The sequence below is a fragment of the Schistocerca serialis genome, chromosome 8 (assembly GCF_023864345.2).
Source record: "Schistocerca serialis cubense isolate TAMUIC-IGC-003099 chromosome 8, iqSchSeri2.2, whole genome shotgun sequence".
Taxonomy (NCBI): Eukaryota; Metazoa; Arthropoda; class Insecta; order Orthoptera; family Acrididae; genus Schistocerca; species Schistocerca serialis.
In genome coordinates this window covers 549,973,588-549,999,168 of record NC_064645.1, presented here as the reverse complement: position 1 = coordinate 549,999,168, position 25,581 = coordinate 549,973,588, and the positions used below count along the sequence as shown (strand labels likewise).

At 42.2% G+C, this 25,581-nt stretch overlaps 1 protein-coding gene across 1 annotated transcript in view; it reads left to right on the top strand.

Moving 5' to 3' along the window:
• LOC126416054 (uncharacterized) overlaps positions 1 to 6,535 on the top strand; it is a 75,515-nt gene extending 68,980 nt beyond the window's left edge. The window contains exon 3 of the mRNA XM_050083527.1: positions 2,891 to 6,535. Within this exon, the coding sequence (XP_049939484.1) occupies positions 2,891 to 3,133 (243 nt within the window). The 3' untranslated portion in view covers positions 3,134 to 6,535. The remainder of the gene's footprint in view (positions 1 to 2,890) is intronic.
• Positions 6,536 to 25,581: the final 19,046 nt, after the last annotated feature.

Genomic DNA, 25,581 nt, shown 5'->3' with positions numbered 1-25,581 from the left:
TGGGGGTTTTAATGTGTTGCAGAGCAGGCAGAGAACTGGCAATGCCTCATACGACTATCGGGTGAGTGTTAATGTGTCATTTGGTCTGTAAACCATACAGACCACAATTAGTGCAAGCTCTACCAATTGGTGATAAAAGGAAATGCGTTGAATTCAGCAATGCCCTGCTACAGGACATGGAAGGTGATACATTTTTGCCACAGTTAATTTTCAGTGACGAAGCAATATTTCATGTTAGCAGTAAAGTTAACCAACATGTGTATATGGGGATTCCAGAACCCTCATGTCATTATCGAGTACGAAAGAGACTAATCAAAAGTGAATGGTTTTTGTGCCATTTCTCGTGAAAAAGTGTATGGCCCTTCTTTTTTGAGGAAAACACTGTGACTGGAATGAGCTGTCTTCAGTGATGCAGAATTGGCTTTTTCTACAACTTCAGGAGGACTCCAGTGACTTCAGTTTCCACCTCGATAGAGTTTCACAACGATGGTGCAACAGCATATGTCAGTTTCTCAATGACACTCTACCTCAGCGCTGGATGGGGTGTACGGGATCCTGAGACACTTGGCCTCAAAGAATGTCAGACATGGCCCCACTTGATGTTCTTTATCTTTTAGGGGGTGTGTGAAGGAAAGTATGTTCATGTCCCCATTTACGTTTTGACACAAAACAACTGAAGAACAGAATAACAGACACTTTAACTTCTGTAAAAGCAGATACATTGTGTAAAGTTTATGATGAATTTAGCTATCATCTTTATGCTGTTGTGCTGCTGCTGGTGGACACACAGAGTATTTGGAATAACATAGCTAAAACTTCAACATTTTGTAAGTGTTATGCAATTTATCCTATTTTTGTAGTATGTTTTTATCAATAAAGATGGAGTTTCGAAATCGGGTCATTCTTTTTACAACACCCTGTATTAATGCTCCCCCATTTGTGTTCCAAGTTATGACATTAGAGCATACCATGTTGCTTTAATATGAATATCAGGGTTTTAAGGCTTGCATTTATTACATTCAGCTGACAGCTATAATTAATACATCAGATGGAAGAGCAACTCAGTTTTGTTGTATACCAATACCAGAGAAGCTGAGCTGCGATAGGCACAATAAAAAGATTCACACAATCATAGCTTTCGACCATTAAGGCCTTTGTCAGCAGTACACACACACACACACACACACACACACACACACACACACACCTGCTGTAGTTTCAGCTCTCTGAGACTGCAGATGTGTGTGCAAGTTGCGCTTGCGCGTGCACGTGTGTGTGTGTGTGTGTGTGTCTACTGCTGGCAAAGGCCTTAACGGCTGAAAACTATGATTGTGTGAATCTTTTTATTGTGTCTATCGCAGCTCAGCATCTCCGCTATATGGTGAGTAGCAACTAGCGATTCTCGTATTGTTACATTTAATCCTGGATTTTCCATTGTTTGATTTTTGTTGTGCACATGCTCTTTTTCGTGTCATCTGTTAGAAAGTTTCAGTAGCAAAGGTGGAAACTTTTAAGGAGATGCCTACAGCTATGGCCTTACAGTTAAGTTACTGCAAACTCTAGAGCCTACAGGCCGCAGCTTACCTGCCAACTTAGCAAACGAAATGTTGCTGCTTGACGAAGATTTTCTGTATTGTGTCACCTTCAATCATGAATCGACATTTCACGTGATTGATAATGGGGACACACATAATGAGTGCATCTGGGGGGGTCAGCAAATCCCCATGAGATCGTGCAGTTGCATGAAAGTTGGCTAAATCAGACATTTTTCTTTCTTTCTTTCTGGTGAAGCAACTATAACTGGTGTTCATTATCTTGATGTACTAGAAGTATGGCTCTTTCCTCAATTGGAAGAAGCTGAACCACAGAACTATATTTGGCAGCAAGATAGTGCTCCACCTCAGTGGCCTAATTCAGTATGCAATTTTTAAATGATGACATACTTGACCACTGGAGTGCTCACAAGGGACTGGATAACAGAGCTTGTTTCCCGTTGCCTCATGTCAGCCCGATTTGACACCGTGCGATTTTTACCTTTAGGGGTTCGTAAAGAATCGTGTGTTTGTGCCTCCACTACCAGCTGATGTACCTGAATTAAGAAACGGAATTGAAGCAGTTGTTGCGACAATTAGGCCTACTCCAGACACACTGATCAGGGTTTGGGAAGAACTCACATATTGACTTGATGTGTGCTGTGTGATGAATGGTGCTCACATCAAACACTGGTAAGAAAAACTGTCAGGGTTGCTCTTTCATTCGATGTATTATTTATAGTTGTAAGTTGAATGTAAATAAATGCAAGCCTTAAAACTGTGATATCCGTATTGAAACAACCCATTATTTACAACTTTAATTTATTTATTATTCTTTATTTGAATGAAGGGGGATTTGGGGGGGGGGGGGGGGGGTCCAGTTAATAAAGTTATCAAGAATTCCACCTTCCAAAATGAGATTTGTAGTTCCACTTTTGTTGCTAAGACTTCTAGTTTCTCAGTTTGATGTTAAGCCTCTTTCACATCATTTTCCAGTAGTGCAGGATCATGTGCAAATTGAAGGCAGTGAAATTGTACATTTCTACAAGTTGTGATGTTTGGAATTTGGTAGACTCTCTTTTTCCATTCTCATATGACTTTCCAGAATAACAGTATAACTTCTTTGTAGCTTGGGGGTGTAATATTTTCTAGTGGTTCTTGTTTTATGAATTTGGGCAAACTAGATTTCTTTTTTAGTGTATACAGTTATGTTATTTTTTTAAATATTGTGCCAAGATTTTGTTTAAGAATATCACATATATTAAAAGTATTACTTAAAGCAATAATTTTTTTCCATTACTCAAATATAATTGCTTGCATCATCATTTGGTGTCAGTGATTCTTTTCCTCTGCTGCAGGCAAGTAATGGCAGCATCTCACAGCTTTGGGCCGGCCCAGCAAGGGACATTGCGTTGGGAACAGAGGGAGCGGCTGCTGTGCGAGCTGCCATGGAGGGCTTCAGCCTGCCTCCAACTGCAGTGCCTGCTTGGGCATCCACCGTTCCAGAGGAGCAGTGGACAGACATGCTGCGACAGCGGATTACGACCTTGCAGCAGCACCGACAGCAGCGACAGACACAGGAAGAGTCACCTTCTGTTTGAGTGTCAGTGTGTAAAAGTGTTTGACTGAGAGACCACAGTGTGCAAGATTCTGAACTCTATATGTGAAGCTTTTAATGGATGCTCATTCTATAGAAATGTTTGCTGTTCTGGACTTTTATTGCTTCCTGTATAGTTGGCTGAGGGGAGGAATCTGAGGGACTGATTTTATTTTAGTTTTACAAATATCGGTTGTTTGCAGACAGCTTTGTGAACAGACTGTGCAAATAAGCTGTATACACACAGTAGTATATAGAACCTTCTCTGACCAATCATTCATTATATGCCATGTTACACAAATAAAATTGGTGAATATATTGTAGTGTTTGGTCCAAATATTTAAAAGAAGAAATCTAAAGAAAAACTGGCAGTTCAGTATTTATGTCTGAATGCTAGTGTGAACGTAATTATCGTTGAAATTCTCATACTGTACTGAATGTTAGAAGTTGTTGGAATTGCCATTTTGTCATGCGTGGGGAAAAGCGGTGGAAAACATTTTTTATCCAGGCATAAAGTTGAAAACCATCATGCCTCCTTAAATGTGTTAAATAATACAGTAATATTATTCTCTTCTTTCTTCATCTGCATTAAACAAATAGTATCAACATTTTGTTTCATCTGCGTTAAACAAATTGTATCAACATTTTGTCATACAGTTGTCATCATATGCAGTTAGGATTATTTATCTCTACTTTGGACAAATTAGGTATCATAATTTATTTATGAGCAGAAATAATTTCCGGCTATATTAATGCAATATTTATTTTGTGTACTGGTGTTTTGATTTCAATGTCATTATTAGAGGTGCTTATAAAACATCTCATATGAAAAGCGCGTTGCAAAATTCATTAAATAAAAGTGAAAGATAGAGTAATCCTTTTGTGTAATACAATAAGTTCATAGATTAGATTTTTGTGAAAACTACAGTACCGCTCATTAATTTCATTAAACAATGGCTGTTATCTGATATTTAAAGTATGACCACAAACAAAGCTTTATTCCTCCAAAAATATAATTATATACACATATCCATGTATAATACAAACAAAAATATTACACTTTACTTTCATCAAAGTATTCTCCTCTGGATTAAATGACTACCTCTCAAACTTGAGGCATGTAGTCAATAAGTTCTTATAGGTATTGAGAGTCTGTATGATTCCACACATTCTAAATGACATTCCAGAGATGTTCCTTGCTTGTTATGTGAAATTTTTGGATATGTCTGTCGACTAACTACACTCCAGACCATTTCAATAGGATTATAATCAGGGCTTTGGGACGGCCACACCATACCTTCCTGTACCTTGTGTTTTTCCTTCGGTGCAATGTACTTCTTATAGAACATCGACCAATGTTCAGGTCGTTATGCTGTTACAATGTGAACCCTTGCCCTATTAAGTGCCACGTGTGTGGTATCATGGGATATTGAAGTAATGTGGTGGTAATGCTTCTGGTCCATACACCTGTCTGGTTTCACAATGTTCCCAACTCTGGCCGAGGCCAGCCAGAGACAGTGGTCATGTGTGTGGGATTTGTGCTTGCATGAATATGTGTGTGTGTGGTTTAATCCTAAAGAATGCCTTTTGGTGAAAGCTTACTTGTTAAGTCTTCCTATTATTTCTGTCTGCGACCTAACACCAACATCTCCACTATATGGTATCAGTACTGTCATTATTCCATCCTGGATTTTCTATTGTTTCTTATTAAAAATGATGCATTTTTGAGACATCTGTAATGAGGTTCATCATTTGAGCTACAAATAATAATATACAAGTATAAATACGAAAACCAATAAATGCAGTGTGCTAGCATCACAAACAAACCATCATGGCAGCTGCTCACTCTGCTTGAACTGTTAGCCAGTCACAGCATTAGACCCATGGCATCGCGAAAACATCACTATTCCGTCTTGTGAACTCATAAATGCCATAGATTGAACTCACACAAAACATTAAAACACTCATGTTTGAATCTGAAAACACAAAAAATAACAACCCTTAAACTACCATTGGCCTCAGAGGCCCATCCATGATTTTTATCATTTTGGAAAATAATTATAAAAATTTACTTCTGGAATTGTCTTCAGTGTTGGTTCACATTTCCTCTCATAAGGACCCCGCAAACGTGTGTGGTTAGAAGCAATTTTTGAATAATGAGATGTCTGTCTGCACAGCATCTGTTACATTTGCTATTGTTGACTGGCATTGATATTCTTTCATTGTTCAACAGTCCTCCTACTGAGAAACACGTGTATTTTGGTGCATTATTTCATACCTGTTGGCTTTTCTACCAACTGGAAAATTTACAGAGAAGAAGACTATCAGATGAGGAGATAAGGGCATTAGTGGAGCAGTTTCTAACTCTGAAAACCCACCTAGTGAATTTGAGTTTTCCATTGATAACGATGTCGGTGGTGGTGGTGGTGGTGGTGGTGGTGGTGGTGGTGGTGTAGCAGAAAATTTAAAATCTAGCCCAATTCTGTTCCACATGTCTTATTGTGTTCTCATAATGGGAATGAAATATGAGCTACAGCCCCTCAGGCTGGAATTTCTGGTAGATGGAGCAAAAGTGATGATTTGAAAGAAGACCAAGGACCTACAAAGTGTTCGATTAGGAACTGTGATAATGGAGGGTCTTGTTATATGTTTTTGTTTTTCATACCCTTCACTGAGAAAGCGTGTATGTGGACCAACAAGGTAGGTTGAATCGCGTACAAGAACTGGGTAGTTAGAGATTTGCACAAAATGAAAAAAAATTCTTCAGGTTCTGATCCTGACTAGTCTTTATAAGTCAAGAAATGAAGGTGTCAGTCAGTTTTGGAGATTTGAGAATGGCCGAACCGCTGTTCAATGAAATTGTCGTGCAGCCATTTCCATGCTACTCTGAGGATGTTGCACTTTGACACTGCAGCAGCCCGATGTGAACAGGGCCTGATCTAGAGGTGGACAACCCAAACATTTGCCCAGGGTGCCACAATTTTGGCTGTAAGTGTGAGAAAAATGTTGATATGTTCCGTACTCAATCATTTAAAAAAATTACAACTTGCAAATCTAAAAAGTAAGCTGTAGTCATGCGAGTAGTTTCTGTCATGTCAGTTATCTACAATTTCATAATTATGATAACTCCTCTCGCTGTGTGGTCTGTTATGTGCGATCGAGTGTGTCTGATTGATTTTCACAGTTTACTGAGATGGCAAAGGGTCTCTGCTCCCTCTGAGATGCCACTTTCACAGTTGTGTGAGCTATTATGTGGCTCACAGCAAAACAAGCAGCAGCTTTTTTTTTAATTTAAGTACATGTATAATCCAACTGTTGTTTAGTTTGATGGATACTGGTTTATTGTAAATAGATTGTCAGATTGAAACAATAAAAGCATCTTTAAATAAAATAAATCTGTAATTTATCCAGAAAGACTGTCTATTGAATCAACAGAATATTGTATCAAATCTGATTGTATTGTATAGGTATAATAATTTATATTTTTGTTTTTGAAAATAATTTTCTGTATTGTATAGGTATAATAATTTATATTTTTGTTTTTGAAAATAATTTTCTAAATTATTGATATAAGCCAATTATTAAGTTCAGTGCTTTGATAAAATGTGTTTTATAATAATATATTTCAACAATTGGGCTGAATGAAATCTCAAAATCAAGAATTATAAAATTCTTTTTAATGATTATTTATGATGTGCTGAAATATTTGATGATATAAAACACATACATAACGATACTATACTTTCAGACAACGGAAATTTCAGCTAGGGGTATCAACAATGTAGGAAAAGATTGGTTTACTTACCATAAGGAAGACAAATTAAGTCGCTGACAGGCCCAATTAAAAGACACTTACCCTGTACATTCTTTCATTCACAGGACGTGAAAAACATTTTGTGTAGGCAATAAGTATTTGTATGCCAATTCACAGAATATAACTTTTAAGCTATGTTAATTGAGAGTTTGTTGTTTAAAAGATGGAAAAATCTTTATTTTTTGTAGTTTAATTTAATTTAAGTCCACACCTTTTTCAGAATGAGTAGTGGTCAAGGAAAGCTGTTTGACTGAGATACCAACATCAATTATAGTTATAAAAGAAAATATGAAATCTTCAAAGGGTGACAATGACGACCAATGTATGAATGAAATCAGTTGAGACTGATGACACACTGACTCTACCATCACTAGAAGAATGCACCAATGTGACACCAATAGAAAGCATTCTTACAGGCTTTGAGTTCAGATCCAGCATTGTGGCCAAGAATTTAGTAAGACAGCGTCCACTAAAACTACTGCACATTTACAAATTTTGTTCCAGTGACACTGGTTGACATTTTAGTGCAGATTATTATACTCAAATTTTAATCAACAAAGAGCAAGTTTTGAGACTGGCTAGTGCACTCTCTTCAGAAAACTGTTTACTGTTCCTGTTGCAACATTTTAAAAGTTGGAAGTACCATGGTGAAACTTAAAGCACACAAAATTTCCAAAAAACATTCAAGCCCCAAAAATCATTGCCTGAAGTGAACCAAAGGTTGATGTTGCAAAACTATATATGTGGCCAGTCAAAGAATTGTTAGCACTGAAACAAATTATTGAAATGTGTTTCTAAGAATTGTAGCAATTACTAAAATGCTTGGTAAAAGTGGTCTAGCTTTCCAAACTACAAGCAACAAGTTGTTGGACAACAACACAGTAATTCCCTAAAAATAATTGAGTTATTATCTGGATTTGATCCCATTATGGAAGACCTCATCTGTAGAATGCTAAAAAAAGAACAGTCTAAAAATCACTGTATCAGGAAAAATATACAAAACGAGATAATAGATCAGCTGCATCAAAGTGTGTTCTCATATTACCGATGAAATAAAAATAAAAATAAAATAAAATAAAATCCAAATATGAAACTTCCTGGCAGATTAAAACTGTGTGCCCGACCGAGACTCGAACTCGGGAGCTGTGAGTACCGAGCGTGAGTCGTGCTTCGGTAGCTCAGTTGGTAGAGCACTTGCCCGCGAAAGGCAAAGTTCCCGAGTTCGAGTCTCGGTCGGGCACACAGTTTTAATCTGCCAGGAAGTTTCATATCAGCGCACACTCCACTGCAGAGTGAAAATCTCATTCTGAAAATCCAAATAGTTTTCCATAATTTTAGACTGTACTCTTGACATTAGTAATTTAGAGCAAATAACCCTTGTAACCAGATATGTCACAAAGAATAAATTTGATACTGAAATTAAAATTGATGAAAGCTTTTTAGGCTTCTTACCAATTGCCAGATCCACAGGAAAACTAATGTCTGATATAATATGAGAACTTTAACAGAGGGCACAGACATTACAACAGTTGCATTTTGAGGGTTGTTGAAGCACGAATGCAATCCAGAATTAAACAATATAAGTCGAATTAAAATCCATGGAGAAGAAATAAAAACTTTGAGGTTCGCTGATGACATTGTAATTCTGTCAGAGACAGCAAAGCACCTGGAAGAGCAGGTGAATGGAATGGACAGTGTCTTAAAAGGAGGATATAAGATGAACATCAACAAAAGCAAAATGAGGATAATGGACTGTAGTCTAATTAAATCGGGTGATGCTGCGGGAATTATATTAGGAAATGAGACACTTAAAGTAGTAAATGAGTATTGGTATTTGGGGAGCAAAATAACTGATGATGGTCGAAGTAGAGAAGATATAAAATGTAGACTGGCAATAGCAAGGAAAGTGTTTCTGAAGAAGAGAAATTTGTTGACATTGAGTATAGGCTTAAGTGTCAGGAAGTCGTTTCTGAAAGTATTTGTATGGAGTGTAGCCATGTATGAAAGTGAAACGTGGCTGATCAATAGCTTAGACAAGAAGAGAATAGAAGCTTTCGAAATGTGGTGCTACAGAAGAATGCTGAAGATTAGATGGGTAGATCACATAACTAATGAGGAGGTATTGAATAGAATTGGAGAGAAGAGAAATTTGTGGCGCATCTTGGCTAGAAGAAGGGATTGGTTTGTAGGGCATATTCTGAGGCATCAAGGGATCACCAATTTAGAATAGAATCGTAGGGGAGACCATGAGATGAGATGAATACACTAAACAGATTCAGAGGGATGTAGGTTGCAGTAAGTACTGGGAGATGAAGAAGCTTGCACAGGATAGAGTAGCATGGAGAACTGCATCAAACCAGTCTCTGGACTGAAGACCACAACAAGAAGTCATGAGCATTCTGTGTTCCATATAGTAGCCAATCTTTCAATCTTGTTGGTAATGATATACCAAAAGCATCCTTGGAAGCTGCTAATTTTTTCAAAATTGTCCAAAAAAAGAAATTTATTTTTTTGCCATCTACTTTTCGATGGGCAGTACTTTTAAAACATGTTCAAGGTTTAACTTTCAAAGCAGTGAGTGACATTATATGGAAGAGTACGAATGAAGCCTTAAAGCCTTTGAGATTCCAATTGGAAGATGTATATGATGCCTTGCTAAGCATTTATGAAAACCTGTAAATTGTTAATTTAAAAAGGGAGAAGGGTTTGGGTTCATTAAATTATATTAAACAATTTAAGTATAGCATAAAATTATATAGTATTAGCATAAAATACTAAATTCCATTAATCCAGTAAGGAAGTTGATGCAAATAAAGATTTTGATCTAGCCTTTACATTTGCACTTTTAAAAAACTACATAAGATGTTTTACAAATTTTCAATTGGGTTCATTCTTTGATGAAACTATTACTGATTCAAAATAACTTGCTGCCAAAACTAATGTGGAGGCTAATTTTGGATCAGTGACAACATGACACTGCGTTAGAAGAATAGAAAGAAACTTATACGAAATACGAGATGAATCTATCAAACATTCAAAAGAACATTATAAAATACATTTTTTTTGTACAATTGATCAAACATTAAATGCAGTAGATGCTACAGTTGAACAACTTAATAATCATAGTAAATATTTTGAAATCTTATATTAAACAATGGAAACTACAGGCTGGAATAACAATATATAGTAATAGGATGATTGCTATTCACCGTAAAAATGACCCATTGAATTGCAAACAGGCACATCAAAAAGTCCGTTACACATGCAGCAAAGAAAACACACACATTCACACAGGCAAGCACATTCAGCCACCACCGCTGGCAACTCTTGATTGGAATGCAACTGTCATGTGAATAGCAGTCTGGAGTGGAGTGGAGAAGGGGGAGGGATAGTAGGGTATGGGTGCTGGCTGCCTGCGTATGCGGGAACTGGAGACTGTCAGGTGAACATGAGGAGGTGGGTGGGGGGATGAAAAAGAAGGAGAACAGAAAAGTGGGGGAGCAGGGAGAGGGAAAGGATGGACAGGTACATTGGTAGAGGGCAGGACACAAACACCGTGAGGAAATGTGAGAGGGTAGGACGTGATAGGACAAGGAAGCAGAAAGTGTTGGGTGGAGGATGTAGGGGCAGTAGGTTATCATAGGTCTGGACAGGATAATTTTTGGAGTAGAGAATGTGTTGTAAGAATAACTCCCACCTGTGCAGTTTGTAAAAGCTGGTGTTGGAGGTAAGGATACAGATGGCCTGTGTTGTGAAGCAGACATAGAAATCAAGCATGTTATGTTCAGCAGTATGTTGTTCTACAAGATGGTCTTCTTTGCTTTTGGCCACAGTTTGCCAGTGGCCATTCATCCTGGTGGCAGCTGGTTGGTAGTCGTACCAATACAAAAAGCAGTGCAATGGTTGCATCAGAGCTGGTGCAGACCATGGTGCTTTCACAGGTTGCCTGGCCTTTGATGAGATAAGATAAGCCTGTGACAGGACTGGAATAGGAAGTGCTGGGTGGGTGGAGTGGGTAGGACTTGCATCTAGATCTTCCACGGAGATATGATCTCTGTGGTGTTGTGTTTGGGTATGGCATAGGGATGAATTAAGATGATGTTGAGGTTGGATGGGTGACTGTATACCACTTTAGGAAGAGTGGGAAGGATCTTGAGTAGGATGACCCTCATTTCAGGGCACGGTGATAGGTAATGAAAGCCGTGACGAAGGATGTGGTTTATTTGTTCCAGTCTGGGGTGGTATTGAGTGGCAAAGGGGGCACTGTTTTGTTGCTGTCTCCAAGGGATGGTGGGAGGATTGGTTGTGTGTGTGGGGAAATGCCATGGGAAATCTGTTAGTGGACTAGGACCTGCATATAGTGCCTGTCTGTGAAGACCTTCAGCATACCGGAAAGGGAATTCTTGTCACTGGACATATGCCGTCCCCAGGTGGCAAGGCTGTGTGGGAAGGATTGCATCTGTCAAGATGCAGATATTGTTGGTGGTGGTTTCACTGTGGACAGAAGTGTGGATGGAGCCATCAGAGAGGAGGTGGTCAACATCCAGGAAGGTAGCACACTGAGTTGAGCAGGACGAGATGAAGTGGATGGGAGAAGTACTGTGAAGGAATGAGGATAAGAAATCTTGGCCCTGAGTCCAGATCATGAGGATATCATCAATGAACATGAACTAGACCAGGGGCATGGGGTTTTGGGAGGCTAGGAAGTTTCCTCATAGGTGGCCCATAAAATGGTTGGCATAGGAGGGTGCCATCCAGGTGTTCATGGCTGTGGCACGGATTAAATTCTGAAATGGAATTCCTTTCTCTCCAGTACCATGTTGTGTATCAGATCTGCTGCAACCATTTCACAGCTTTCTATATTGGTATGACTACCAACCAGCTGTCCACCAGGATGAATGGCGACTGGCAAACTGTGGCCAAAAGCAAAGTAGGCCACCTTGTGGCCCTTCATGCTGCTGATCATAACATGCTTGATTTCAATGTCAGCTTCACAACTCGGGCCATCTTGGTCCTCACCTCCACCACCAGCTTTGATGAACAGTGCAGGTGGGAATTATTCTTACAACACATGCTCTGATCCTGAAATTATCCTGGCCCCAACCTATGGTAACCTACTACTCGCACACCCTCCACCCAACAGTTTCTGCCCCCTCGTCGTATCACCTCCTCCCCTCTTGGATTCTCTCATTGTGTTTGTGCTCTGCCCTCTGCCAGGGCACCTATCCGTCCTTTCCCCTTCCCTGTCACCTTCCTGTTTCGCACCTCTCGTTTTCCTCTCTCCTCCTTTTCCACTCTCCTCCTCCCCCCTTCCAGACACACTGCCTGCCAGTCTCTAGTCTCTGCACACATTGCCAGACAGCACTCTTCTGTGCCCCCCACCCATACCCTGCTATCCCTCCCCCTTTCCTACCCCACTACAGATTGTTATTCACATGATAGCCACATTCCGTTCTGAGATGCTGGTGGTGGTGGTGGCCAAGTGTGCGTGAGGTGTGCTTGCCTTTGTGGATGTTTGTGTTTTCTTCTCTGAGGAAGGCTTTGGCCAGTAGGTACATGTGCAACAGTCTTTTCGTTGTGCCTGTGTGCAAGTCAACAAGTCATCTTTCGGGTGAATAGCAATCTATTCAATTCTTATCTTATATATACTATTTAAATACTATGTCCAGAGAAATGCTGCTAAAACATGATCAGGGTTTTGAGTGTATTTAATCTGATAATGAGTCTATCGACATAAATGGGGTAAAATGAGTAGAGGAAATGTCAACAGTACATGCAGTTTTAGGTAAAAAAAGAAAACCTAACCAATATACTGAGCATAATTACAAAGTGAAATTTTAAATGATGGCGAAACTTGTCAGGAGCATACTACAGTAGAATGATCTAATAGTGTCTCATCCACCACAACAAAACATAAACAATTTCAGTCTATGCCATTTCTGAAACATGACTCAAGCACACAGAGGACTTCCACTTCCCTGAGTACATGTAATTAATAGCAACAGAAACAATGGATGTGGAAGGATAGCTATACTTCTGAAAGAAAATATGTATTTGTGAACTTAACTGCACCAAGACATACAGGCTGCAGCAGTATCCACCTGCATCTCAGAATCTGTTCTAAATATACTGGTTACCACAGGCCACCTAACACAATATTACATCTCTGTTACGATAACTTGACCATCAACTGCTTCTGCTGGATACTTAAAGCCCACCACACATCATAGGAATGTGTGTACGATGATCGCAATGGAGAGCTATTACTGACAATCCTAGAAGATAAAAACCTAGAGTTGCTGAATGACGGGTCCCCCACAAGAGTAACCATTACAGACATGATCAGCAATAGACCTCATCTTCGTGTCACGTCATGTGGTACTACTAACCAGCTTGGAATTAAAGTAGATCCTTTTGGGTTCCAGCCATCTGCCAATTGTTTTCACTTTATCCGGCTCAGAGGAAGAACTATGCTGGATGTGACCTGCATAGAGATTGAGAATCAGTCAAAATGACTGGAATAAATGTGTTGGCAGATTAAACGTGAGCCTCCTACAATTACAAGCATCCAAAGGTATAGTTTCTGACACACACACACACACACACAGTGGATTTCTGAGGCTACCATGGAGGCAATTCCTCAACAGAAGCAGTTTTGTATTATCGTGATCTAACATATACAGTCACAACATTCACTGCTGTGAAAACTGTTACTGTCTGCCAGTTGGTGCAACACACAGCACCTGAAGCAGTGAGAAAGCAGCCGTAAGATTAAAATTTGCTTTTAATTATTTTTACATTTAATTAGCAAAATATTTATTATATTTTTGCATTCCAAGTGTTAGTAAATTATTAAGAGACCTGAATGATCATAAAATAAAACAGCCAAATCTGCCTGATTCAGTGACATAAGCTATAATTTAATCAAGAAGGAATACTTTCGAATATATGTATACTTACAGTTTATTCCGCTGAAAACAAGAGAATTTATACTCATATTTCATACATGAGAAGAACATATTCATTTTGTTGTGTGTTCTTATTATGACAGACACTTTCCTTGACATGTAACAAAGTAGTAGGGAGCCTAATGTTCACACAGTCTTACACTTCACTCGACTTCCTAATTCATGAATACTTTTGTAAATGCAATTACTCTAGCTTCAAAAGCAAAAGTGTTTAAGATTCTTGTTATTTGTTGCTCAGATGAAGCAACAACTTTTTTTTGAGTCATCAATCTTCTGACTGGTCTGATAAGGCCTGCCACGAATTTCTCTCCTGTGTCAACCTCTTCACGTTAGAGTAGCACTTGCAACCTACATCCTCAATTACTTGCTGGATGTATTCCATTCTCTATCTTCCTCTACAGCTTTTGTCCTCTGCAGCTCCCTCTAGTACCATGGAAGTTATTCCATTGTGTCTTGACAGGTGTCCCATCATCCAGTCCCTTCTCTTTGTCAATGTTTTCCTCATATTCCTTTCCCAGAACCTCCTCATTCCTTATCTTATCAGTCCACCTAATTTTCAACATTAGTCTGTAGCACCACATCTGAAATGCTTCGATTCTCTTCTATTCTGGTTTTCCAACAGCCCATGTTTCACAACAATAAGTTGTGGAATTCGCTCTTCTGTGTTGGGAATCAGTTTCATTGTTTTTGTTCTTTTATCATCACGTCTGTGTGGTTTTTCTCCAGCTGCAGTAGTTGTAGGTTATCTACTATGTTAAATAATGTAGGTATTCCATTCCATACATGTTTCCAGTGTTCCACATTCACTGATTTGACGGGAAGTATAGTGAAGAAAACTTCATGTTTTTTAGTATGAGGAGGATTACCGGGTTGGTTGCACCAGTAATAACTCCCCTTTAGCAGTAGTTCATTTATTAACCTTAACACATACAAGGCTCACAAAGAACTGAACTAAACATGGCGGAAGAGCCAAAGATAATGCTTAGAGCCCAAAGATGGATGCATATCGATGTTGGTGTCGATTTCATTGGTGCCACATAGCCCCCCCCCCCCCCCCCCCCTGTAGTACAGAGTACTCTTGAGAGGCCGGGGGGGGGGGGGGAGGGTGACTATGGCATTGGCAGGAGTGGTCCGCGGGAGCCTGACCACGGTCAGCTCGACAGCGTCGTTGGGGAGCTGTGTGGGTAGATGTCATGAAGGAAGGTTCGGCAACCGAACCTGGAAGTCGTTGAAGTGAGCCGGGCGTTGTACTTGGCATGCTGGTCGTGTGGCGACAGGTAGGCTGGCGGTTTGTGGGTGGAACAGAGCGACGATGACGATGTCTCCGGTGGGTGTGGCGAACACACGAAGCATGTCCAGGTCGACGTCAGGTGGGAGGGAAACACATTTCACCAGGGAATGGCAGAGGTTGTGTCATGAGCACTGGATGAAGAGAAACACATGATGAACAGTGTATAATCACGCAGTATTATTGAGATGTCGTGGATTATGTCTGGGGGGACAGGCACAAACACCTCGAGCGAGGGCACGTTCAAGATGGGGGGTCATGAGAAACCTTGACAGGGCGAGGCAGGCGACGGCGGAGAGGTCGAAAGGACCGGCGAAGGACCCAGCGGCGAGGGCGTGATCATAGGTAAGCTCGATGTGGGGAGCATGTGGTCACTCGACGGAGTGCGTGAGACCAGAGTAGAGGGCGAGGTCGGAGGAGAGCTCGACGATTGGAGCTGGAAGTTACTCAATCGAGTGTTTAAGTCTGATGTGGAGGAACTGGTCGGAGCGTCGTGAGCCACGACAGTGAGTGGCATGGTTGTGGCCTGAAGGAGGGTAGAAAAAGGCTCGGCATGAGCAGGCTTAAGTCTGTTGAGAGAGACTGTAACAGCTGAATCTTTCATCTGGATGTCATAGCTGTTGGCTGTGTGCCGGAGAACTTGGTATGGGCTGGTATATGGAGGTTGAAGGGGAGCTCGGACAGTGTCATCTCGGAGCATGACGCACTCGCAATTGTCCAGAGATTTCGGGACGTGAACCTTAGGGCGGGAAGGGCTGGCGGACGGAGGTTGATTAAGTGGCGTCTGACGTGGTCCACGAAGGAAGGTAAGTCAGACTGAGGGAGAGAAGCGGAGGGGCTCACAAGTTCGCCAGGGAGAACAATGTTCTGGCCATATACGAACTCGGCTATTGTGCCTTTGAGGTCTTCCTTATAGATCGCACGAATGCTGAGTAGCACAAGGGGAAGGGCCTCCATCCATAGAGAGTCGTGGCATCGAAAAGCCGCCTTGAAAGTGCGGTGCCAGGGCTCGACTAGCCTGTTACTTTGCGGGTGATATGCTGTGGTATGGATGCGCTGGATGCCACAAATGTTACAAATCTCGTTGAACAGGGCCGAATCAAATTGTCTGCCCTGGTCAGTCGTGATGATAGCTGGACATCTGAAACGCAATACCCATGACTCGACGAAAGTTCGAGCAACAGTTTCTGCCATAACATTGGGGAGGGTGACAGCCTCGACCCAGCGAGTTGTTCGGTCGATAGAAGAGAGAACATAACGAAAGCAGTTAGAGGGGGAGAGAGGGCCAACAATGTCAATATGAATATGCTGGAAACGTCCAGAAGGGATCGAAAAGGCACCGAGGGGGGGGGGGGGGGAGGGGGTGAAGTGTGCTTGTGTACTTTGCAGCGTTGGCATGCGACGCAGGAGCTTGCTCATTGCTGGCAGTCCTTGTTGACATTTCTCCACACAAAGCGCTCCGCTACGAGGCGGGCGGACGCACGAACACTGGGGTGGGCTAAATTATGCAATGTGTTGAAGACAGCTTGACAGAGCTTGGTTGGAATGAGGGGGTGTAACGTGCCCATACTGTTGTCGCACCAGATCTCACCAGAAATGCCAGGGAAGGTGGTGCGTACGAAGTGTAGTGAAGAAGTAGAGTCTGAAATCAGGTTTTGTGTTTCCTCGTCGGCGGGTTGGAGGTCAGGCAGTTCAGAGAGGTCTAACAGTGAATGGACAGTGTCGACTCTTGAAAGTAAATCAGCAACTACATTGTCAGCACCCTTTATGTGTCTGACATCGGTGGTGAACTGAGATATGAAGTCCATGTATCTCAAGCGGCGAGGAGGCGGGTCAGCTGGCGGGTTTGTAATGGCCGCAACCGGGGATTTGTGGTCCATTAAAACATAGAAAGGGCGTCCCTCAACATCAGTCTTAAAATGCTTGATCACTTCGTAGACTGCAAGCAACTGCCTGTCAAACGCGGAATATTTCCATTGTGCATTGGTGAGCTTGCGTGAGAAGAACTGCAGAGGTGAAGTTTGGCCGTTGATTGTCTGGTTAAGGACAGCACCAATGGCAGTATCACTCGCGTCTGTGGTGATGAAAAGCTGCGCATTGGGATGAGGATGCACGACGGTGCAGGCCTCGGCAAGAAGATTTTTGCGGGCAGTGAAAGAATCAGTCATAGCAGGGGTCCATGGAACAGGCCGAGATCCAGAAGTGTTGGTGCCTGCCAAGGCGTCCATGAGTGGAGCCTGAATCTCCCCAGTCCAAGGTAGATGTCAGCAATAATAATTAACCATCCCCAGAAAGCGCTGGAGCTCTTTGAATGACGAAGGTCTGGGTAGGTTTAGTATCGTTTGTACTTTCTCAGGGGGCGGTGAAGTGCCGTCGGCAGAGACCCGAAAACCAAGAAAAGTGCCAGTGGGTTGATGTAGCTGCAATTTGTCCTGGTTGGTCTCGATGCCTGCTGCCGCGAGAGTGTTCATGACAGTGTTCGTAACAGTTTACACATGTCGAATGTTGTCCTCGATGGAGGAGCTGAACACAAGAATGTCATCAAGATATGCAAAGCAGAATTTTAGGTCGAATAGCACTTCGTTGATGAAGCGTCGCCAGGTCTGGGTCGCGTTTTTCAGACTGAAGGGCATGAATTGAAACTGAAATAATGTGATCGGAGTGGTGATTGCTGTCTTCTCGATCTCTTCAGGTGCCATGGGGATCTAATGGTAGGCCCATTTGCAATCAATGACAGAGAACATGATCGCATCTGCGAGAGAACTGGTAAAGTCAGCAATGTTGGGTATGGGGTAGATGTCCATAATTGTTCGTGCGTTTAGTCGACGGTATTCTCCGCAAATGTGCTAGGACCCGTCTTTCTTGGGTGTCATATGTATGGGCGTAGACCAGCTACTGGCAGAGGGTTCGATGACGCCGATGCTTAGTAGTTCATAAATCTGATTTTTAAGGTCGGAGAGGCGCTCGGGACAAAGTCAACATGGTTTACTGGAGATTGGGGGACCTGGCATGAGGCGAAGCTTGTGAACCATTCCGTTGGTGACGACGGAAATGTTTCCAGCGGCACAGGAGGTGGTCTGTTTACAATGTGTGGCAGGCGGGGCAGGCGAGGCATGGTGTTCAGAGCCACTCGGTGGATCCATAGGGAGCCGAGGCGGCGAAGTGTCCCAGGAGTCAACGCGACAAGATGGCTGCCGACCCGAAGCAGTGGCTCCGTGGTTGGGTGAGCTCATGAGCAGTTAGTGAGTCCATTGTCCGAGGGTGCAACCTGTGGCAGCAAGGTCGCGGGCGAAACGCTTGGTGTGAGTGCACTGTTTGTGTTGTCAGTGGCGGTCGCACGGTGGTGCACAGGAGCCGAAGTTTCATAGTTTGAGGTGCTGTCTGTGAGGGGCGGGGTAGGAGCTGTCAGTTTGGGAACATGTGACGCTTGTCTCGCATGCGCACTTGTGTCTGGCCGAGTGTCAAACGCTGCCATGTTAGGAGGGTGTGGCCCTGCGGAACTGTCAGTACACGTTATGGCAGTCTCGATAGCACAGTTGCGAGGGGTAGCGTGAGGTAAACACACTGAGGCTCGATTGCTGGGATTGTAAGCAGATTCAGCGCACTTACTGACCTTGCTTTGTCTTTGCTGTAGTGTCTGCAATTCCTTTGCTGCATTGGAGAGCTGGAGCTGTGTTTCATGGAGTCGGAGGGAGAGCTCGAAGTTTTCCTTGTGTAGGCGAGTGACATGTTCAAGCTCGACAAGGCACTTGTGCGTGGTTTCTTGTAACGTTGTCGTCGACAGAGACGAGCATGTACAGATGAGATGAGCCTGGACCAATGTGTCATGGGGGGGGGGGGGGGGGGGCTGCTCGACAGAGCACAGAGGAAGAGAGTCTTGGACGGATGATGAAACACGGTGTTTCGCAATAGGTCCAGTGAAAATTTGTGGTGTCACAAGAAGTCAATGCCTAGTATAGGCTTGTCAATTTCGCACACTAAAAAAGTCCACTCGAGTTTGCGGAGAGTGAGACAATGTGGGAAGTTGAACCCAAGCATTGTAGTTTCGTTGAATTTACGGCTTGCAGTGAAGTATGATGAGGGCGTATGTTTGATGATGCTAAGGACGTAGGCAGCAGCGAAACATCGGCGCCTGTGTCCACTAGGAAAAGGTATCCCGACGAAATGACTTTAATGTAAAGTCGTCCGCAATTATCCGGTCGTTCCCAGACAGAATGGAGCACTGGGGGGTGCCTGTCATGTTGTGTGCAGGAGGTGGCACCCGGCCTTACCTAAAATTGGCGTTTGGGAAGTAGCAGGGTGGTCTGCAGTTCCGTGCCGCCTCCCCAAACAGTGTGTGCAAGTAACAGTACGGGTAGAGCGGTTGCATTTCCTGCGAAAAGTTTGTTGCCAGTGGCGGTGGCCGAGGTTCGGTGGCCACAGCAGGTTCAGTTGCAGGAGGAGGCGTGACTGTGGGCAGAGCTGGTGACGTCCCAGTTGCTTCTTTACTGCTTCCCGGAGCGAGCGGAACAGTCGGCACAGTACGGCCCCGGCCGCGTCCGGCCGCAGGGTGATGAGCCTGAACCTGAGACTTGTCAGGTAGGCAGTGGCTGGCGAAAGAGAGCAGCTATGCATCGTGTAGCTTGTCAGCAATTGTCATTCTTTGCTCGACAGGTTCAGGAGACCTTTGAGCCAGAGCAACGCGGATGTGAGGAGATAGTTTATCTGACCAGATGGCAAGGAGAGCTGTGTCAGAGAATAGATCGGCACTGACCAGGACACGTAGCCATCTCCAGAGCTGGGAATGTTTGTCATTGCCTAGTTGCTCGACGTGGAGCACTTGCCATATTGCTGCCTCAGTTGAGCGTGCAAGCCGACGTAGAACTGTCTTTTTGGCTAGAGTGTACCAGGTAGATGAGTCCGGGGCATCGACCAGGTCAGCAATCAAGTCTTCCTGGTTGTGCAGGTGGGTGATGAGACACAGAAACCTGGTTGACTCGTCGAGTTTGTAATTGTCGAACACTTCATCCACAATTTTGAACCAGGTTGTTGCTCTGTCGGGATTAAACAGCGGCAACGTCAGTAAGCGTTGAAGAATGTTCGGAAGAACAGGTTGAGTTGAGTTCGTCGGGGCACTGCCTGAATCGAGCTGTTGTTGCTGTAATATTCCAGGAGAATGTGGCTCCAGGGGATGTGGCAACAACGGCTGTTCGGGTGGCAGCGTGAAGGTGACACGTTGTGGTTGAGCTCGATCCGTCACGATGCAGAAGGCCGACGCGGGTGAGACACCGTAATGTGTCGATTGCAGTTGCAGAAGCTCAACACATTGTGTGTGTGTTCAGACTGACGCGTCGCGGAAGACCAATGCGGATGAGGCACTGAGATGTGCTGGGAACGGTAGCGGAAGCTCGACTGGAGACGGCGCTGGGGCGACAGGTGAGAAAAAGTTCAAAGTTTGAGAACGCGTGTTAGTCCGCGGAAAGCTCGACATATGATCAGAGACGGGGCCACCTGTATTGCAGGGAGGCTGTGGAGGTGCGGGCTGTCCAGAAGCACAGTGTGGGAAATGATGTCGAACGTGGGACGGAATCTGTGAATGTTCACTGTTCATAGTCACTCCACTGAAAACAGTGTGCGAATCAGGTGAATGTCGTGGCACAAACCACTGAGGCTCAGCAGTAGGATGGAGATGGAGGTCAGGCACAGGTAACAAGTTATTGTTCCTGTTGCAGGCCGAGGTATCGAAGTAGGAAGGCATGTGCTGATGCTGAACCGAGGCAATTCCAGCCATGTGGTGCGTATCCATGTGGTATTGGATGGATTGCGGCGTGGCAAATCGTTGTCCTGGCGGTAGTAGGTTGTCCGACGAAGCATTTGCAGAAATCGGCATTGGTCCCGCACTCCATGGAGATCCGTGAATGGTAACTGCACAGTTGATGAGGGAGGGCACACATGGTGGAAACGAAGGCGTTTGATAGCCGGAGTCATGCGCACTCCTAACCTCACTTATTGTTGCAGGCTCTAAAACATCCAGCGAAATCAGGGGAATCATCGAGTGAGAGGCATCGTGTTGCAGTCCTGGAGGGTGTATATTGCCCGCAACACGATGCATGTCGATCACAAAATCCGGCGTTAGGTGCTGGGCCAAAGTCATTGTTCGAATGCTATGTTGATGTAATACACACGAAAATAACTGACGTTGAGGTCGCAGACACAGTAAAACGGCGAAAATGGAAGACATTACAACTCAGGGTCACCAGTGAGGAGGATTACCGGGTTGGTTGCACCAATAATAACTCCCCTTTAGCAGTAGTTCATTTATTAACCTTAACACATACAAGGCTCACAAAGAACTGAACTAAACATGGCGGAAGAGCCAAAGATAATGCTTAGAGTCCAAAGATGGATGCATATTGACGTTGGTGTTGATTTCATCAGCGCCACAAGTACATATGCAATGCCTTTCTGCAAAAGGTCAGGTATTCTGCTGTTTACTAACAATTTTTTTGCTCTCAAAGAACATAAATATCTGTAGGTCACAAAAAAATCATAAATAAATTGTTCTGTAATGTAGTGGTTCACACCCCCTAGGTAACGTAAAGAAGACAAATTTGAAATCTTCTTCTTGCTGTTGCTGCAATTTTTTGTGCTACGGGCACTCCCCTCTATAAAAACCATTCTACAGACCAGAATGAACATTTACAATTCGCTTTTGCTTTCACAACATATCTCCAAACTCAACAGTATAACTTCCTGTGCACTTGGTGCTCTGCAGCCCCAATGGGTGCTCGTGGTCGTGCGGTAGCGCTCTCGCTTCCCACGCCTGGGTTCCCGGGTTCGATTCCCGGCGGGGTCAGGGATTTTCTCTGCCTCGTGATGACTGGGTGTTGTGTGCTGTCCTTAGGTTAGTTAGGTTTAAGTAGTTCTAAGTTCTAGGGGACTGATGACCATAGATGTTAAGTCCCATAGTGCTCAGAGCCATTTGAACCATTTGAACCCAATGGGTGACACAAAAAAGAGGTGGAGTGTCACAACTGTTATGATAGACTGTGGTATTACTAAGAATCAGTTCAGTCCTGTGTGGTGGGATACTGAATGCCAGAGAGCTTTAAATGAACATAAGGAAGCACTGAGGAAGTGAGGAAGTATAAGAGACATATTATCCAACAAAACTACGTAATCCTGCAAAAAAATACAAGCAGAAACCAAGAGGTTTTTGAAAAATAAGACGACTAGTTGGAAAAACCTCTGCAGCTCTACAGAGTGAAAATTATTTAAACCATCAAACTCGAGTGACCGATCGGATTTTAAAAACAACAACATTTCAAGTGTTCCCGTTGATGTCTCGGTAAACTCAGTGAGCCAAAAACTGGAAGATAAATATAAATGGAAGGTGGTGACATACAGCAAAAGGAAAAACAAGGCGACAGATACGCAACAAAAGGAAAATAACTTTTTAATAATTGGCGATTCGCTGCTGAAGAATATTGCTGTCCCCAATTGCAAGATCGACATATGACCTGGAATTAGAACGCAACAGCTCGGTAAAAATTTTAAAAATATGGTAAATGCAAGACAAGATACTACAGAACCAGATTCTGAAACCAGACATAACTATAAAGGGGTGTTTATACATGTTGGAACGAATTCGTTAAGGAGCAGTAGTGAGGAAGAAATGGCAAACGAAACAAGAAACATGATTCCTTCTGCAAGAAATATGTATGCAGGATCTTGGCTGATACTTAGCGGAATCATAAACAGAAGGTTGGTGAGTGAAAAATATATTGCCAAAATAAACTGTGCTCTTAAAGAACAATGTGATCGTCTTGGGGCAATTTTTATAAACCCAAACAAATTCATAAGTGAAAACTCACTAGCGAAGGATGGCTTGCATTTAAATAGACTGGGGTCTGTAACGTTCAGCAGAATGTTTGCAGATGTCTGCAAAATCATTAGAAGCAAGGGAAACTAATATGGCCTGAAGGGGGTGAAAAATCATACACTCTAACTGGAAAAGAAAAATATAAGCACCATACAAAAAAAGATGATACTAAAGAATTGGCCCCAGAATACAGCTCACAACATGTAAATCAACAAAAGAAAAATTACATAAAAGTACTTCATCAAAATATTCAATACTTTGGTAACAAAAAATTAGAAGCAGAAGTACTCCTGAGTGAAGTAAGACCAGACATATTATGCATAAGTGAAGATGGACTAACTGAAAGTAAAATACATAATGTTGCAGTAAAGGACTACAAACTAGTTAGTTACTTCTGCAGATCTAAATATAAGGGTGGTGGCATTTGTATATATATTAAAACAGGTACTCTATCAAAGAATGTAAACAGTGAAGCTGCTACATTGCCCATAGCTAGAGAAAAAGACTGTGAAGTTACTGGTATAGTGGCAGAGGATTTTAGAGTGTTTTGTGTGTACAGGTCACCATGTGGCAATATTAGCATCTTTCTGAGAAAAACTGCTAGCTTGTTGAGAATGAATATGGAGAGAAATCTTATTATATGTGGAGACTTCAACATTGACATGGGAAAAGACACAAAAATAAGACAGGATTTTGAAGAATTGTTAATACAGCATAACATGAAAGTAACAATAACGGCACCAACAAGAGTGACTTCACAAAGTGAGAGAGTTATTGACAACATAATTACTGATATGTGTAACTATGAGTCACATGTAGTTTGTACAGAAATATCTGATCATTATGGACAACTAATCAGCTTTTGCAGAAGTAATGACACAGTATCAGAACCAAAACAAACAACCAAAGAAATTAGGATCATCAGTGAACAAAATATCAACATCTTTAGAACAATGTTAAGTAAGGAAACCTGGAATGAAACCCTACAGGCCCAGGGTGTAAATGAAAAATATGATGCATTTATTTCAACAATTAAGTACCATTTTAATGTAGCATTTCCCAAAATAAAGAGACAAGAAAGGCAGCAAGATCAAACACAGTGGATTACCAGTGAAATACTAGAACAGCGAAGGAAGCTTCAGGATGTGAGACGGATGGGTGAAGCTGAAAACTATAAAATGTTAAAAAAGAAGTATAGAAAAACAATAAGAGAAGCGAAAGCAAGAGCAATTGACACCACCATAGCGAACTCAAAAAACAAGGCAAAGGCAGCTTGGAATGCAATCAATGCTGAAAGAAAGGAAAAAGATGGGTCAAACAAAGAAGAAGGTATTAGGTCAATTAAAATAGACAACACAGTAGTCACAGATGGTATGGAAATAGTAAACATACTGAATAATAACTATATCAGTGTAGTGGAAAACTTAAAATTGGAAAGAAATAGTAAAAAACAGAATGGTATTAAGGCACCAAAAAGATCATGCAGTACTATGTTCTTAAGACCACTCACGGAAGATGAATTGCAGAAAACTATGCAGAAACTGAAGTCCAAGAAATCAGCTGGTGGTGATGAAATATCAAATCATCTAATAAAGCTGGCATGTGAGGAGCTAATAACACCACTGCTGAACATAGCAAACTGTTCTTTCAGAGATGTAATTTTTCCAGAAAAACTGAAGATAACAAAGGTAGTGCCAGTGTACAAGAAAGGGTATAAGGATGATCCCAACAACTACAGACCAGTTTCACTGATATCAGGTTTCTCAAAAATACTAGAAATGTTTATGTATACCAGATTAGTTAACTATTTGGACAAACATAACATTCTCATACCCTCACAACATGGTTTCAGAAAGGGTAAATCTACAGAATCGGCAATTGCCAGTCTAACAGAATACATTTCACAGTCCTTAGATGAGAAAAAGGTTGTTTCTGCAATGTTTCTGGATCTTTCAAAGGCATTTGACACCATTGACCATGAAATGCTGATACAAAAGTTAAGCAAATATGGCATTCAGGGGCAACCAGGTGAATGGAAAAAATCATACTTGTGCAACCGCAAGCAGTATGTATCATTAGGAAACTCGTACCAATCAGAAACAAAACCCATTAAATATGGAGTGTCGCAGGGTTCGGCAATGGGGCCATTGTTATTTAATGTGTTTGTTAATGATATAGGTGTTGAGGAGGAAGAAAAGAAAATATTGTATGCTGATGACATGACAATACTAAATAGTGACCAAAATATGGAACAGCTTGAGAGAAGAGCATACATATCTGCAAATGTCACAGCTCAATGGCTGTTGGAAAATGAACTGGTTATAAATCTAAAAAAGACTATGTATGCAGTGTTTAAAAACAAGGAAAAGGCTGTAGACATGGATTTAGATGTTGATGGAACAAGGCTGGAAGAAGTAGAATCTGCTAGATTCTTAGGTATTCTTGTGGATAATGAACTGAAATGGAAAAAAACATATTAATAATGTCTGTAAGAAACTGAGCTCTGTCATATTCTTAATGA